At 42.6% G+C, this 17961-nt stretch overlaps 1 protein-coding gene across 3 annotated transcripts in view; it reads left to right on the top strand.

Moving 5' to 3' along the window:
• The window catches only part of NRK (Nik related kinase), a 92184-nt gene that overhangs the window by 25630 nt on the left and 48593 nt on the right, over nucleotides 1–17961 (top strand). For all 3 annotated transcript variants that reach the window (XM_071569635.1, XM_071569636.1, XM_071569633.1), the window contains exons 3-7: nucleotides 5502–5558; nucleotides 10544–10669; nucleotides 11412–11522; nucleotides 13315–13405; nucleotides 15462–15592. In XM_071569635.1, coding sequence (XP_071425736.1) covers nucleotides 5502–5558; nucleotides 10544–10669; nucleotides 11412–11522; nucleotides 13315–13405; nucleotides 15462–15592 — 516 coding nt within the window. The remainder of the gene's footprint in view (nucleotides 1–5501; nucleotides 5559–10543; nucleotides 10670–11411; nucleotides 11523–13314; nucleotides 13406–15461; nucleotides 15593–17961) is intronic.

Raw genomic sequence — 17961 nt, 5'->3', positions numbered from 1 at the left:
CTCCCAGTATCACAAAAAAAAGAAAAAATGCTCTATGGGAATACGATTCCTTGATTTACAGCCCTGAAATACAACAGACATCCAGAGGTGATGTGATAGAAGTGCCACCAAAACTTTATAATGTCAATCAGAGTAGGCCTTCTGCAGCCTGAGTTGTGTGATTAAAAGGATGAAGCTGTAATCAAAATGATAGCTGCACTCCCACCTGGTTGGTGTCCTGAGCTCTTCATTGAGCTCTTCATGGTGGGTTAGGAAAAAAAGAGAAAAGACCTTCTGAAACTGATGCTCATCTGTCCAAAGCTGATGTGGGTTGGGGTGGGTTGAGAGTTTTGTGGATTTTTTTTTGTTTTGTTTTTTAAAACTATCAGTATTGATGCAGATTACATATTATAGTTTAAAATGAAATGGATCATTACTGAAATCCAGTGCCAGAATTCAGTGCCAGACTGACCCTTAAGTCTGCCTGGGAATATTAACTAACAAAAACAAGCTGTAAGCTCCCAGACTCATAATTAGTTCTTCCTTGGAATTTATTCCTGTCCTCTTTCAAGTTTTGCATTAATGCTGTATTTTTAGCTGGAGAGCTCTGACCATAACTACAGTGGGTTGTCACATGTTACCAGTTGCTAAATTGAGGATTGTGGACTGCTCTCGCTGATAGATCTCTCCTATAAATGATCTCCTCAGGTGACACTTCTCAGCACCGAAACACTACGGCCTCAGGTGTGCAAGCCCTGACCACTTGTTTACATTGTCACGTCTGTGAGGGACAGCAGGATATCTGTGTGAGCAGCCTTATGCTGTAAAACAGTGTCTAAGCTGGAGCATAAGAGCAGGGTATCTGCAGGGTTTATGTTCTTGGGGTTCTCGTGCTGTGCTGACCCACTGGGGACCACACTGCAGCTCCAAGGGAGGCTGTCCTTGCCTGCCTGCAGTGTGAACAGGCAAAGCTTGTGTTCCCAGTCTGGCATGGGGGCTGGTGATGGCAAACACGGCTCATCATCTGAAGAGCTGGGTCTAAGCAGAAAAACTCTGTGTAGGTGGAAAGGGAAACAGAAGGACCATGACTTTGTTAAGGTCATGTGGAATAGGACATAGGGTTTCCTGGATCCCTATGCAGAGCATTGTTCACTTGATGCATAATCTCTTAAAGGCTTTTCTTGTATTACCAGGATGGAAGGGTGGAGAGGAGAGGGGTGACAGGGTGGGGTCCTGTCCCACAGGACACAGCAGGCTCAGCTGGCACTCTGCCAGGAACCGCAGGGCTGTACAGATTTACTCAAGATGGGCTCAAACTTCAAAGGTTATCAGTGGGTTTTTAACAGGAAATCTGCTTGCTCAAGTTTGCTCTTGGTAAGAGCTTGCATCGACAGCTGTGCCTTCACCTCAGTCCCAAAGGGCGAGTGGCCACAGGCTGCACCAGTTATCCCATAACTAATGCTCCTGGGTGAGGAGCACCTCTGCCCTCCAAAGTCCCACACCTCCAACAGCCACATCTGGCTTTCCAATGCAAACCTACAATATCCAGAGAACATCTCAAGGTTATGGTGTCTCCCAGCTTGCAGGATTACACAGGCAGGCAGTGCTGTGAAGGGTCACCCAGGAGCCCTGCGCTCCTGTGCTGGTGTGGGAGCTGGTTTTGTCTATGCCTGGTGGCAGAGCATGTTTGGTATGAAATTGCCCTTCATGGGAGCACGGTGGTACAAGCTGGCACATATCCAAGTGTTCTGGTTTCTGGGAGGTATCCCTGCACATAGGCACATTACAGTTACAGCCTTGCCAAACCCCCTGCTTTTTGAAAAGGAGATAGGTGAGGTGGTGGTTTTGATTGCAGGCAGGACACAGGCACAAACAAGGAGTTTTGCACCCACCAGCTTGGTGCTGCTGTGGTGTCCTGCAGCAGACAGTCCCTGCCCTTCACATGCACTTCTTCCTGCAGCGGTTAAATGAGGACAGCTCCATCAGACCCAGAAACACGTGGACACCAATGAGTGCCTGTTGCCAAAAAGGAAGCGTGTGATGGGACTACCGTGGACTGCCTTGGCATGGTGTGCAGCACTTAACAGGACAGCTGGCTTCTGTCATCTGGACTTGCAATTGTCCACTCCATATCTGTTGGAGAAGCTGATGGGAGCTGCTTCCCACCCCTAGGAAGAGACAGATGTGCAGGATCTGGAAGGGAAGCTGTCACACCGAGCTCTGCATGTGACCTGCAGCCTTACAATGTCATGGGACCTTGGGTCTCTTCTCGTGGCCCAAGTCAGGGACTGTCCAGAATTTTTATTTGGATCTAACAAGAAAAGGTGTTGTATGTGACTGAATGTGTCATGTGAATATACTTAATTCACATAAAGCCCCTTTATCAGCTAATAGCTGACTGCTGGTGTTGCCACTCTTGTTTCATGTAAATAGAAAAGTACATGTCTTGGCCCTTGGTAGAGGGCACTGATAAGCAGTTCCTTTATCTGATTGAGGTAAAAAGTATACAGCCAGTAGAAATAACAATGAGCAATCTGCCCATTCCATGTATCTCTCCCTGCAGAGATAATGCATAGTTGGAGCTCATCAGAACCAGATCTTTGGCATAAAGCATCTCCCACAAGTCTGGCTGCAATAAGCAGTATGCAGATTTGAAAGATGTGTGTGCTGGCTCCAGGTTTGCTGAATGTTGCTTTAGTGACTAACTGGCAGCTACAGCAGACTTTATACGGAAATATTTTCTGGAGGAGACCAGGAATGTAGCTGGACTCAAAGCTAATGCGAGAATTTTTTCCAGCTTGGATACCTCATCAAAATGAAGGGAGGAGCTTGAATTTTGGAAAGTCATTGAGCTTCAGAATTGTTGATGTCTAAGCTGTGTATGAACTTGCTAGAGTTTAATGGTATATTCTGGGGTAGGAATATGAGTGACTTACAGATGGCTGTTGGATGTTTTGGCTGCATTCTCCACAGCTGAAACCTGATCTTGTACTGACCCTTTGCATGAAAGATGAAACCTTTTATTAGAGAAACTGTCCCACAGACCATTCCAGCCCTTTACTCAGTTACTGGGCAAATGTGCAGTTGAGGATCTTGCATCACAACAGCCTGATTCCCTTTAATGTTCACGAGCGGATGGGCAGGGACAGAGGGCTGGGAGGGCACTGCCCCTTTTTCTTCCCCCTGTTTTGGATTAAGTCAGTAAGGATGAACTTCTGCATGTCTTGTCACTGGAAGTGTGTTAGTCTCATTTGGTGGGGAAGCAGTTAAAACAGCCAGTTGCTCCTGGGACCTTTAAACAAAAACCAAAACACCACTTTTCTCAAAACAATTCACACATGCTCAACTGCGTGGCTTCAGCAGAAACAGCAATATGAAAGTTCCCATGAACTCTGTCTAACCTCTGAGATTTATTGATAAATGAAAAAAAAACAAGGGTCCAGGCCCTGAAACCTCTCCTTGCTTAGGCACTAGTCTCAGCCTGTTAACAAGAAGCCCAAGGCTGGTTCCAGGATGTTTGCTGCTTTTAGAGATGTTAAGGAAAATTAACTTGAAACAGTTTGAAGTCATGCGCTGAATTCTAGCACTGGATTTCAGGAATGATCTGTGTATTTGTAGATTATAACATGTAATCCACATCAATTCTGATAGTTTGAGGGGGAAAAATAAACCAACCAAAAAACTCTCCATTCTTCACTATAGTTATAAAAATGAGTGTTGATTCTTTACATCATCCTTTGCAGAATCTACAGCAGCCCAGGAGAGACTCGTCGTTCCGATGGGTTGGTTGCTGGTACTGTGTGGTGGCTGGAGACACGGAGCTACCAGCACACTTGACTCCAGACAAACTCTGGAGTGAAGTCAGGGTGCCAGCATGTTGAGCATGGCTGTGCTTTGTGGAAGGCCCTCTCTCATTGTATTGCCAAGACATTCAATGCCTGGAAACATATGCAAACAGTGGCCTCCAAGAAAGGAGCTGGGGCTGTACAGTGGAAGCTCAGAAACTGGGATTGACATCGGCAGCGATGAATGGTGACCAAGCACCGGCATCTGTTCAAGATAATTCTGGTCACTGCCCATCCACACTCACCCATGGAGACTTGTGGGGAGATTGTGCCCCGTTTGTCTTCCTCATGAGCTCAATGATAATTTATGAGAAAAAGCTTTGCAATCCCAGGAGTGCTTCCATGGAAAGAGGACACTTATAAATATACAAAAAACTCAACAGGATTTAGTTTTTTGTAAAAGAAAACATGACTCTGACATATTGCCTGAGAACGAGGAATCATTTTTCTTTGATGCAAAATTGCTTACTCTTAGAAATAACACTTGCAAGCAATTTTGTGCAGATAGGACCTGGATTTTAAAATTACATCAACCCAGCTTTTAATTCTACAGGTGTAAATTGCACCTGCAAATCATTTTGTCTGCAAACTGCAGCATTTCATATTTGATTTCCTGATTTCCTATGGTTTCCTTAATTGATGTCAGTTAGTTATTTCAATATAAAGCTTTGCAGGCACTACTATTTCAGGAATAAAATTGCAGTCTCAAAGCTTCAGACCAGTTTCTGAACATTTGATGGAAGTGAAGAGTTAGGACATACACCAACTCCACTGTTCATTCAAATCTTTGGAAACTATCCTCCAGTATGATATTACTGCTGGTTATCATTGCAAAATACTTGTATCTGTGGTATCTGTTGAGTAACTTGATCTAACCAAGCCAAGAAACTGCAATGTACAGCAAGATTCATGGTTATGTTTCTAATACATGTTCCTGTGAATCACATTTTGTCAGTCTTAGTAGCAGATTTGCTCTTTTAATAGCTTTATTCCCTATTACCCCCCTTTTCCCAGCTCTGTTTTTAAAGACAATTATGTAGTCTGAAGTTACCAGTTATCTGTTGCTTAATAAGGACTGTGGGTTGTGGCCAAACCTGGATGAGTTCCTCCCCACCACCACAAAGATGACATTTTTAAATTCAAAGCCCCTGCATGCTTTTTGGGACATAGCTGAGATATAGTTAGCTCAGCTGCAGTAAGAATTTTTAAAGCTAAGCGTTTCATAGTAAAAAGCATTTTTTTAAAAAAAGGGAAAAACTTCTGTAGAGCTTTAGTTTCTTGGCATCCCCATACAGGTTGCCAGATTGATGTACTGAAACCTAGAGTTTTCCCTTTACCCTGAGATGTGCCAGGACACACTGAGGGGGTCAAGGTGGGGAATCATCACCAAACTTTGCCTTGGTAGTTTCGTATCACCCAAAGGTTATTGGTACATAGAAGCATAGAATAGTTTGGGTTGGAAAGGATCTTTTGAAGGTCATCTAGTCCAACCCCCTAGCAATGAGCAAGGACATCTTCAGCTAGAACAAGTTGCTCAGCTCCCTGTCCAACATGACCTTGAACACCATTGAAAGCCCTTACTCAAACCCAGTTGTTATATACCTACTTTGTTGCTGTATTCATAATTTGCCTGCTTGTTTTACTTGTTTTTTTTAAAGTCTTTTGTTATTTTAACAGGGTCGTCATGTTAAGACCGGGCAGCTAGCAGCAATCAAAGTGATGAATGTTACTGAGGTGAGTGCTAAACCAAAATTAAAGAAGGTTGGTATTAAGGTGCAAGGAAAAGTAAATAATCAGATCATGAGAAGGTGGATAGCTTGTAAAAGAAGGTCCAGTAGTATAAAATTATGGTTGTTGAACACTGGTTTGTGTTTTGTAAAGTACTGAGAGGTGTTAACACCACCAGATTTTTCAACTGTACCTGACCAATGGTGACAAAGTGATAAGGGAATGCATTTCCATATATTTTAGTGGTCAATAAAAACAAAGAGAAGTAGTCTCTTGCTGCTTGTTTCTAGTGGATTATCTCTTTCCAGAGATAGCAAGTAAAAGATTTCCTGTAGCTCTGCACTGCCCCTTCTGTTTTCCATCACATCCTATCCCCTTGCCAGCCATTCCTCAGAGCAGTATTCCTGACAGCCAGCAAGCAGGAACATGGTAGAAATGCAAATGTAGCACTTTTTATTGTGATTTGACAGAGGAGAGAACGAGACAGTTTAATTGGCACTGTCCCTGTTCACATTTATAAGGTGCTGGAACAGATTGTTGAAAAAGATGCTAAATATTTGGTTTTGTTCATCCTTTGAAGAGCACAGCCAGTAGTGGGTCTGTCAACAGTGCATGAGGGCTGGTCAGACATGTCACTTGTAGGCTGTCATGTTACCACCAGTGACAGTACCTTCCTTGATGAAACAGTTGAAGAAGAAACTCCAGGAAGGGAACTCTGGAAATATTTCCTTCCCTTTGCTATACATAACATACATAAGTTTCTTTTGCATGCAAGTATCAAACTGTAGCATGCAGTAATGCCTTCTCACTTGGAAACAGAATTTAGATGAAGCACAGCCATGTGGTCCAGCTTCAGGAGTCACTTTGATAGACTTGCATCGTTCTGGGAGCAAAAACCAGCTGCTTAGGTCTGATTTGCTGCTTCCTTGCAGGTTACAGAACCAGCATCATACTGGGGAACCCATTGCTGGAGAGACAGTGATAGCAAATCATGCTTTTTTCACAGAGTCCCTTCATGTAAAGATTTGGGAGTTGAATTGGAAGCATGTTGGTGCAGCTGCCTGAAGGGTTTTCCCTGGTGCTCTTCCCCCACTTAACCCTGAATAATTGCAGCTCAGCTATACTCGAATTTTTCTGCTTTCTGGCCTTGGCACAGGGTGAGTGCAAGGCTCTCTGCTGTTATTTCCACTTTCCCAGTGTGGGGTTGGCTGTGTTCCTTCTGCCAGGGCACAGGCTGGCAGACCTGGATGCATTCTGTTCTGCTACTTCTGTCACTTCTGTTCACCAAAAGATTCTGATTCTTTCACCAAATCTACAGAGTGTCTTTTTCCAGCAAGAAGTTATTTTATCAGAAATTGCCTGACCAGCTCCAACTGTGATTGTTCAGATCTGGGGCACACCAAGAGCTGAGCAAATCTGCCCTTTGCTGTCATGAGCTACAGCCCCAGGCCAGATTCTTAAGAGCAGCAGCAGGATGCTGTGGTCATTGTGGGATCCTCTGGACATCTGTCAGGAAGTGCTGCCGTGCTGTGTTTCAGGGAGAGCCCTTTGAAATGGTTAAAGGGGAGCTGGGGCAACGTGCACTCATGTGTCTCTCCAAGCAGACTCTGCTTCCTGTTATTTGATGGAGCCAAGCAAGCACAGTGCTTGAAAAGAGATTGGATTCTTGCTGCTTGTCTCTTCAGCTGTCGGTCCAGGTGATCAAAGAGCTCTTGGGCAGCATGTCATTCTCTGTCTGTCTTTGATTTCATTCTTTCTAGAGAGCAAAATAACATAATGTGAAATTTGCTGTTAGACCTGCCCCAGTACTAAGGGATCTCTTGGTGCAGTATTTATCAGCTGATGATCTTGTTTCCATTTGAGGTCAGAGGCGTTTCTAGTTCTGTGCTTCCTAATGCCATTGCAGATACACCCACATCTTCAAAAACAACCTTTGATCATGAGGCTGTCATCTTTGAGCATGAAGCCATCTGTGCCCAGGAACACGTTGGTTTGTGAAAGGAAACAGCGTTTTGCACCTGCACATCTGTGAGCCTGTTTACTTTTCTTAAGCAGCATTATTTATGAGCAGGTTTGTAGACCCCTGAGAGATGAGGCTGGTGATAACACTGACAAGAGGGTGGAGGCAAATGGAAATCCTGAGCATGGACATGCACTGAGAAGTTAAGGGTGCTTTTGTGCCCAGTCATCCTGCTTGGAGGATATACTGAGACTTAGCAAGTCCAGGTTCAGTTCCTGGCCAGGCCTCAGACATCACCCAGGGGACAGAATCGCTCATGTTTACCCTTCTGCCTTGGTTTTTCCATGGCATAGAAACTTACACACTGAAAAGCCAGAATGCATTTGTCTGTGAAATGCCCAGCTGCTGTCCTGCATTGCCCTTTTCTTACAGACTGACTGATATTTGAAGCTCAGCCTGCTGTCTGCTCTAAGCAGTGTCTCCCCAAGGCACTCCACCTGTACTGAGCAGTGTTACCTGTGTGAGCACTATGCAGGCAAGAATGGGCAAGGAAGAACCACCAGGTCCAGGGAGGGAGCAGGTTCTAGCCTTGTGGGTAAAGAGATAAAGCCGGAATTGGATCATCTTGCTGGTACTGTAAAAGGAGTGTTACACATGTGCAGCTACTCTTTGCTCTTGCCAGTGGGTGTAGAACTTACTGGGCATCCTGGCTGTGTTCACAGACAGGCATGTGCTTGGCTTTGTTCTGAAAACATGGAGGTGAGATTGCAGAGGAATAGAAGGTACTCAGATAAGTGCTGTGCCAGCATATTTCCAACATCCAGCAAATTAATTGAGCAAAGGAGAAGAGCGGAAAAACAGGCAGCAGCCCTGAGGAAGTGGTTGGTATCTGCCAGCTCCGCGAAGGGAACTTTGTGAAAGCTGCGGGCTGGTGCTGAGATCACAGCAGAGGGTCAGGCTCCACCTGTGCAAAGTTCATGCAGATGGCAAGAGCTAAAAAAACCACAAACCCTTAACATCTGTAAAGGTCTTAAGTAATTTGGACAAACATACAAACTCTGTATGTTTGATTCCCCTGGCAGAAGGAGTGGGCAGGATGCAGGAGGGACAGCAGCAGGAGAAAAGGAGTCTTCCCTGTTTGTCAAGCTTTCTGCTCTTCTTCCCCAAAGATTCAGACACTCCTGTAGATGACAGGACCTTTGTGGTCAGGTCCAGGATGACAGTTCTGATGTCCTGATTCTCTACTTCCTTCTCACCTGCCTGTTTCCACTCTTTCATGTGCCCTATCTGGAGTCCCAAATCTGTCTCCCCTTCCAAAAAGCATCATCACAAGCTCTCACCTCCCTTTGATAGTGCTCTGGCCACATGCAGAAAGAAAGAGGACCCTGCTCATGGAGGATTTCCTGCTTGCTGTCTGGGAGCCAGCTCTGATTTCTTCTGGAGACTCCAGGTGGTGCATGGGGCTCCTCCTTACCCTTGCTAATTCAGTCAGGCTGAAGATCAAGGGTCCTCCTTTCTCCTTAACTGAAAAAAAGAGATAAATGAAATACCTGGTGTAATGTGTGCAGCTGCAGAGCCTGTGTTCAACAAAGGGACTGTTCTGAAACCTGAAATACCTCATTTAGCTTCAAGTACAGTTATTTCACATTTCCCATTTCCTGAGGCTTAATACAATTAGGCTTTGGTCTGGTAATGTGTCTCCTATGGATTGATATTACTGGGGAAAACTTACTGATCCTTTCTGTTGGGAATGATTTTTGTGTGGTTGGATTTATTAAGACACATCATATTCTTGAAGGGAATTTGGCTTTAGCTTGTCAGGCCTTAATGTGTTGCTCCAGGTAGAAAGGACAATGTGTCTGGTTTTGTAAGCAGTCTGTTGTGATGGTTAAAGGAATGCTTCGATGGCAAAGCTACTGGAAAATAGAGGAAAAGTGCAGAAAAATGTCCTGTGAGGCTGAGTTGTTCTTCCTGCCTCGTTTTTTTCCCCCTTAAGCTAGTTAGTGCTGACTGGGATGTTTTGCAGAAAGGTAAATTAATTTTCAACTTTGTTGTACTCCTTTTCACTGATACAAGAATACTTTGCAGCACCACTTGTTTCCCATTAAAGTGAATAAGATGGCAAAACTATGTGCATTTCACTGGGTGTTGTGCACTGTAGCAAACAGGCTGCGTCTGAGGAGCCTCCTGCAGATCAGGCAGTTCTCTCTGAAAAAAGGCATTTCCTTCTAATGTAATTATTAAGGCTTGTATTTCCACTACCTGACTTATTGTACACAGTGCTGTCCTGGGCAGAAGGGAACGTCTGAAGAGACTGAAACAAAGACCATGTTAAAACAGGCAGTTGGTGCCTGGTCGGGGTGTGCTAGTCCCCAGTATGCCAGAGACTTCACTGATGGCATGATGGAGGAGTGAAAAAGCCCATGGTCCAGGTAGGGCAGCCTCACAACTGTAAGGAAAGAGCAGATCCCAACCCTGGCTGGCTCTGGAGTTTGATTTGTGGCAAGTCACCTCCTTCTTGGCTTTGGTTTCCTCCCAGCAGGACCCTCCAGAGGACTGGGAAGACAAATTGGCTGATGTGTGCACTAAGTGCTTTTCCAAGTATTAAAGTAATAGAGTGTTAGGAATATTTTATTTTTGTTTGAATCTGGTTAATTTCTCCAAGATTAAATTACTGCATGCAGAAACCACAAATAGGGGAATATTAGGTCCTGTCTAAGCTCCCTCAGGAGACAATATACAATTTTTGTGCCTGAATGGGGACATTTTTGATTCTTTAGGTCAATTTAGCAAGTACTTGTTTTAGACCTATGGATCAGGGTGTTTCAGTTGTTTTAAGAGGTGTCCATCAGTTGCAGTCTCTTAATTCCAGGACAACTCTGGTCCAACCTCCTGTTGAAAGCAGGGTCAGCCATGGGATTACACCCTTGCTCAGAGTGGTTGCAGCTGGGTGTTAAAGCCTCCAAAGACAGAGGTTGCTTTGCTCAGTGATCTGTGGTCACCTAAGGAGCCTTCTGCTCTCTTGTTACAGAATGAAGAGGAGGAAATCAAGCTGGAGATAAATATGCTAAAAAAGTACTCTCATCACCGGAATATTGCTACATATTATGGTGCTTTTGTAAAGAAAAGTCCTGCAGGTCAAGATGATCAGCTCTGGGTAAGTGTTCAGTGTCAATTCTGTTCACTAGATTTACAGCCCCTTCTTTAGAGCTCCAGTATGGTTGGCTTGGACTCTGTCTCAGCAAAGCTCCTAAGTCATTGTTCTGAAAAATAACATATAAATGAGAAAATTACTCCTCCCTAGACATCTTCCATCCCCTATGATTTCCTTTGAGGGTGGGCATAAAGTATCTTATGTTGTGACTTGTGCTGTCTTTTTGATTTGTTGTTTGAGTCGTCTTTTTTCCAAATTAGACACTTCTGTATTTTTTTTACAAAAGTGAAAGAGCTTGTCCTTTTCCCATTTTTTTTCTTTGTTTCTTGCTTTCCTCTCCTTTTTTCAGTTGGAAAATAAAAAAGGGAGCATAGGAACTGGCAATAAAGCAGAGGAGAATCATGAATCCTCCAATATTTTGGCTGCTTGAAGCTCTGCAGCAAAATGAGAAATTTCAAATTTTTTAAAAATTCCCATGTTTTTCAGTGCTGTTGGCTGTTCCTTTTCTAATTTGTACTTTATATATTTAAAAAGCTACCTGTAATCTGCAATAGGAGAAGGGCACTACTGGGTTTTTTTATTTATTCAGCAATGTGTGTGAATCAGGAAATGAGATTTGAAGTCACTTGGCATCCAGGAAGGCCACATGTAGTTTGCCACACCTGGGTTGTGGTGGAGTGGGTGTTTGCACGTGGTGTCTCTGGCAGAGCTGTGGTGAAGGTGCCCTCTGTTTGCCTCCCTGCAGCTGGTGATGGAGTACTGTGGTGCAGGCTCTGTCACTGACCTGGTAAAGAAGACAAAAGGGAACTGTTTCAAGGAAGACTGGATTGCTTACATCTGCAGAGAGGTTCTCAGGGTGAGTCCTGCCAGCAGAGCTTTGATGCTCATTTGCAACAAAAAGGGCTTTCCAAGCCTTTGGTTGCTAAAATAGGTCACTAATGAGCATTATTGTTTAAAGGTTGTGATCCATGGGGCTCATGGGCTGCGGTCCTTAAGTTCAGAAGAGCCTTAAGAGCGGTTTGCTTGACATCCCATATTGTTACAGTTAATCCCATTTTCTGTATGAAGAACAACAAAAATCCTCTTTCCTATGGCAAATAGCCATCTTCTAAAATTCCAGACACTGGGCATCTAGAAAAGCAAATAAATTTTCTGTTTTCAGTAAGTCTGTCCTCCACATCAGATCTTACTGCTCATTTGCTTCAGCTGCTCATGCTGTGTAAGATGTTTCTGTTCATAATTCCTTTACCTGCACACACTCAAGGGTCCCTTTTCCACACTATAGAAAAAATGTCAACTAAACAGCATTCCCAAATCTTAAAGGTGGCCCTGCTGGGACAGTATTCCCCAAGACAATTCTTGGGCTCTATTTTATTCCCTGCAGGCTTAGGGCTGTTTTTTTGGTTTTTTTTACCCTAGGAAGTACAGAGAATAAAACAATTCCCAAGTGTAATCTAGTGAACCAGCCTGGAAAAAAAATATAATGTTGGAACCTATCATTCTAAATTCAAAACCCATTACAGGGTTACTGATCCGTCTTCTTTGTAATGGAGTTTTACATCTTTTCTAAATAATGGTAAGATAAATGTGCATTCTGGGAGCTGGAATTCAAATGGCATGCCAAAGTAATGCTTGAATAGGAGTAAAGCTTTGTTCCAGGAGTTGAGAAACGTGCTCAGTAGAGAGCATTGGCCATCTTACAGGGATTTGGCACAAGCCTCAGATTTTAATAACTATATCTGGAGAGTGTGGGGAGAGCTCTTCTGCAAAAGAAAAAAACCTTAATGCTGTGGTCAAGTTGCTCCCCATTGGTGTGGCTGGGATGTACCTGCTAAAGCAACTGATGTCAAAACATTTGCTTTACACGGACCACCCCCCCCCCCCGCCCCCAGAATTGCAAACCATGACAGTGTGTTGGTAAAAGCAGGAGATTGGATTTAATCATGCTTGTTTCAAAACAGAGTGGCCCTGTTGCACATGGATTGACAGTGTTTCCTTCTGGAAAATTTACAGACTGGGTGGAAGCTCTATTTGAGGCCATTAGTATTGGAGAGGCTAAATGTTTTGAGTGAAGCATCCTTGGATTAATGTAATGGGTTATTTCAGCATGTTCCTTTATATCTGTGCTGGATTAACTATGGGCAATTTTGAAATCAAGCAGGGCATAGCAAATATTAGCAGCTTGAAAACAATATTTGCTGCATTCAAAAAGAGGTCTGACATATTTTTAACTTTCTGTAGTCCATTTACTGTTGAATTTACCATTTTGCTGAATGTAAAATTTAAGCTGCTGTCTTTGGTCCTCATACAGAGCTTTCTGCTTTGCTTTTTCTCTCTTTGGTTTGCTTTTAGCACACCAAAACCATCCCTTGTTTCTGGGACAGAAGTTTAACATGTTGCTACCTTGTTCTCTTCACACTTGACTTCAGAGATACTCCACTGCTGTCAGGTCTGTGGTGAAGAAGACAGGCAAACTTGCAGTTCTCTCCTCCCTGAAAATGGGCTCTTCATCTTGCTAGTAACTCTAAAGGACTTTCCTTACAAATAAAGTCTGAAAAGGGTAAAAGTGCAAAAAGGCAACAGTGCCACACTCATGGAAGAAAGAACTGTTAGGAAGAAAGAATAAGAAAAGTCTGGTTTTCTTTTAGGGCTTGGCACATCTTCATGCTCACCATGTCATCCATCGAGATATTAAAGGACAGAATGTTCTTCTCACAGAAAATGCAGAAGTAAAATTGGGTAAGTTTCCTTAAATGTGTGCTAAAAACCTGTTTGTTAAATTTTAAGATTTCCATCTTGTCTCAGAAAGAACCTGCAGTAACCAAAGAGCAACAAGTATGCCAAGTATCTTTAATGTTTGTGCTTGTAAGGTGTGTGTCACGTAGGAAGGACTGAAAATGTGACATTGTACTTGCAAGGATGTTACTCACAGCCTGTGGGAATGCAGCTACTTCAGGGCAGTCAAACACAGAGCTGGTCTGGTAAGTCACAGCACCATCAGACCTTCACAGCTGATCCCAGCCTGCAAAGACTTCCAAAGTAAAAAGTAGTGGGAACAAATTACGTTAATCCATTTCTCTAAGGGAAGTGGTTTTAGAGATTTTCATAAATCTGACAATATGTAAAATTACTCATGTGTAAGGACTAACACGGAACTCATAGTCATCTCTCCAAAAAGTTGGAAGGTTTACTCATTTCCTTCACTTCCTATGACATGTCAGTGTTGGCAACTTGTGATTTCCTAAGACTAAACTCAAATATGTATCTCTCTTGAGAAGGGCATGTCTTTCATGTTTTGAAAAGACATCACAGAGATGGCATTGCAGTGTTTTAAAGAAGTCTCAAGGGGAGTACTTCTCTTATTTGTAATGATCTTTATGAGCCCTGTTTCTTTAATTGAAAAAAATCACTGTAGAGTTGGAAAATAAAATAATAAACATGGCTTGTGGTTGTGGGGTAAGATGTTTGCTTGAAGCAAGTAAAAGTAAGTACTTCAAATCTCATTATGGTTTAACCTTATGGAAAAAGCTGAAGTCAAAGGGAGTTTTGCTGTTTTATTAAATGAAGGCAGGATTTTGCTTGTAGTATCTAAAATTTATGAACTAGTTGTCAACTGTTCCCTCTTAAAACAGGTGAGATGGGATGGTTGGTGTGTTTATGGTCTTGTATAGTTACTAGTCCCACAGTTGACAAGAAAGTTAAACCTTCCTAACTCTGGGTAAAGATGAAACAGATTTACTAAGTACAACAATTTAAAAAACAAAGTTGTTAAGATGTTTCCACAAATATTTAGCTTGTGTGTCTTAAGGCAAAGAATCCAGAAAGCTAAGAGGTCCTCAATCCAATTCCATTCCACTTCAGTGCAAGAGTGCACACTTCCCATCAGAATCACAGATCCCAAACATCAGGTCCACTTTATTCTTGGAGAAGGTTTGCTAAGCAAACACATTAAATTATAAATTATACATATGTGATTGGAGTTTGCAGATGATCTGCAATGAGGCAGCATAAATGAGAAAATCTGCTTCTTGATGGTATCCATAGGGCTGTCTCAGTCCTTTCCTTTCCCTGCTGCTTTGCCTCCTGTGTGAGTAACACTCCAGTGCTATGCCCAGTGCATCCAATTAATGTATCTCAGAGGGTTGTTCAAAGAGAAATACAATCACATAATTACTTGTTGTATGGACCCTTTTCATATTTGAACAAAACCATTTTGCTGGACAGTCCTGATGAAAGTAACACCCTTTTCATCTCAAAGAGCATCACAAGATTCTCTCATTATAATGAGTCTAAGATCAGAATAAGGTAGTAAAAAAAGTCCATCTGAGATACTGGATGAATGTAGAGAAGGAGTTATTCCAGACACCTCAAAATGAAGTGATATGATGGTTCTTTGCAGCTTTTACAAGTGGCCATATTAGACACATCCAAATTTGTCTTGTCTGTAGATACTACTTTTTATTTTTACACACTAGTCCTACTCAATATAGTGTTTAAATTAAGCATAAATTATTCTGTAATGTCTTCCTGGAGCAATTCATGTTGCTGTAATCTGCCTGGCAGATTTAGCATGCTGTTTATTTGATCCTTTATTTGATCAAAAAGAAGGAAGAAAAAAAAAGGCAGTTATATTTCAACTATTGGACAAGATATGCTGGAGGAATTCAGATTTGATGCATTGTGCGTTGTAGCCCAGTGATTTGGTATTCTAAACAGTATGAAAGTAACCAAGCACATGCTCTGCCATGTAGATAAAAATCTCTACTAATTTCTTTATCTCTGCTTGGCTTTTCAGTGGATTTTGGTGTAAGTGCTCAGCTGGACAGGACTATTGGGAGAAGAAACACATTTATTGGCACGCCTTATTGGATGGCACCCGAGGTCATTGCTTGTGAGGAGAACCCAGACTCTACATATGATTATAGGGTGAGTGTTCAACTCTGCAAAAGGGAGCAAATTAGCTGAAATTCAGCTAATTTGAAAAGTTCAAACTTCCTTTTAAACCATAATAATACTAGAACTGCACAAGTAGAAGTATTGGTAATATGTGGGTGAAGGCTCTTTTTAAGAGTGAAGTTTCATAACTAATTATCTTTTGTGAATTGTCAATATGCGAAATACCTTTTCACGATCTTCTCTGCCGTAAAAAAGTACTTATGTATGAAGGTTGCAGGTGTTTATAGAAAAGAAAGGAAGAGAAATTCCGAAGGAATACTTGAGCTGGTGTAATACTGACATGGCAAGTTGCTGCACTCTCTGATAGAGCTCTGTACTCAGCTGTGAATCCTGAGTTAGCTGGCAATAATTAATATAACTTCACTTACTTATGAGCATGTGACTACAAGAGGTTTCCCATACCACAGTGGTTTCTGGTGATTGTCAACATGGCTGAGATGTGAAGGCACAAAATTCCTGTATCTCAGTCCTGTCACTGGGCACCCTCAGAAGTGCCTCTTGTCCTGTCACTGGGCACCCTCAGAAGTGCCTCTTGTCCTGTCACTGGGCACCCTCAGAAGTTTGGCTCGGTTGTCTTTACTTCTCTCCTAGTAGGAATTTGTACACATGTATGGGATCTCTCTTGGCCTTCCCTTCTGCAGGCTGAATTGGTCTTATTGGTCAGCCCAGACCCTCCCAGCTCCAACCTCTTAAACGCCTTTGTTGCACCCCCTTCAATGTGTCCATGACTTCCTTGTACTGGGGAGCCCAAGAACAGCTATGAAGCACTTTTTCTGGTTTTCATCCTTGTCCTTCTAATATGTTGATGCTGTTACAAAGAGACTCACAAAGGTAATTCTTTGTCCTTTGGCCTCTTTCCAGCAGTGTTGTTCTTTGCCTGCACTTACCATGCAGGATGTTTCCCAGGGATGGATTTCTGATCAGACATCTTTTGGGAGACCCTGCAGTCATTCTTTTAGTTGAGGTGCTCTCTTCGTTGTCACTTTGCACCTCTCATTCCAATTGTGGCTTCAGAAATATTTACGAGAAGAAGCTGTTACTGCTTCCATTTTCCTGGTGATTCAAAGGCTGTGATTTACCCTTACTGAGACCTTCTGTGCTGCTCTGGCAGAGTGAGGTCAGTGTATGTCTCAGTCACAGCCAAAGAATCTTCTTGGATTTTATTCTTCATGCTATACCAATCTTCTGCTGAAACCTCAAGAAATTATTTTCTTGTCTTCATTCCCTGTCACCTGTCCATTTCCCTCTCAGAATGTCTACTTATCAGAAGGTACAGTCATAAAGAATGTGTGCTCCTAATTCTTGAGGGTTTTTTTCCCTCAGCAATAATGACAGTTTGTCAGTTTTCAAATGGATTCTACAGATGGTAGTTTAAAACTGATCAGTGGAGGGTTTTGGAAGCACTTATGCAAACAGTGCAATGACTCAGAAGGTAGCACAGGGTCAGTCTTTTCCACAGAGATTTATAGCTGATAGGATGAGTTACATGGCAGGAAGCCACTCTGTAACCTGTTGTTCTTTAAACAAACAAACAAAACCAACAAAGAAAATCCCAACCCCCAAAAATATATGCATATAAACATGTATGTATACACACTGAGCTTTACAAACATTGTTATCTTCCTTTCACGTGTCTGCCTCTTGTGCTTTGGACCTCCAAAATTCACAGCCTGGATGTTTCTGTCCTTGTCCTCAAAGCCTGCAGTACTACCCCTAGAAGACACTTTAAATTTTTGGTCATTTACTTAATAACAAGTGTGGATCATGAATCTATGAAATTCCCATTGGTTTTGTTGCCAAATCCCTTCACAAGCTGTGATGTGAACTCGCTTTCAGCTTGTGTGAAGAGTTCAGAGCAGCTGGACTGAGAAGGCTCTGTTGATAAACTCAGGTTTAGTTAGAGAGCTGGGCTAGGTATGAGCTGCTGTTTATGTAATGGTTTATTCCTTTTGATCTTTGTAGGTTTGTTTTCTGTCACTCTTTTTTAAGATAGTTTTGGAGAAGCTCTGCAAGTTGGTTTGGTCACGTGCCTCTCATTTGGCTACATTTAGACACAAGAAAATAGTGAAATAATGCACATGATTAATCAAGTGGAAACCTGTGAAGTTTTTACAGTCACTGGTGGTGTTTATGATTTACCTTCCATGACAAAACCTGGCCCCTGATATCCAGATCAGCTGATAAAGGGAACTTTATATGTTAACTGGACAGAACATATTCTGCAGCATAAATCTGACTGCATGGGGTGCTCTCCTTTCATGTGCCCAAAAATGTGTGACTGGAGATTTTGTAGACAGAAAAACTCAGACCCCAAGTCCTGACTATAATTCCTGTTTCAC

Source organism: Pithys albifrons, chromosome 14 (assembly GCF_047495875.1).
Source record: "Pithys albifrons albifrons isolate INPA30051 chromosome 14, PitAlb_v1, whole genome shotgun sequence".
In the NCBI taxonomy this organism is placed as follows: domain Eukaryota; kingdom Metazoa; phylum Chordata; class Aves; order Passeriformes; family Thamnophilidae; genus Pithys; species Pithys albifrons.
The sequence above is the reverse complement of the archived record's forward strand: the minus strand, read 5'-3'. Positions and strand labels throughout refer to the sequence as shown.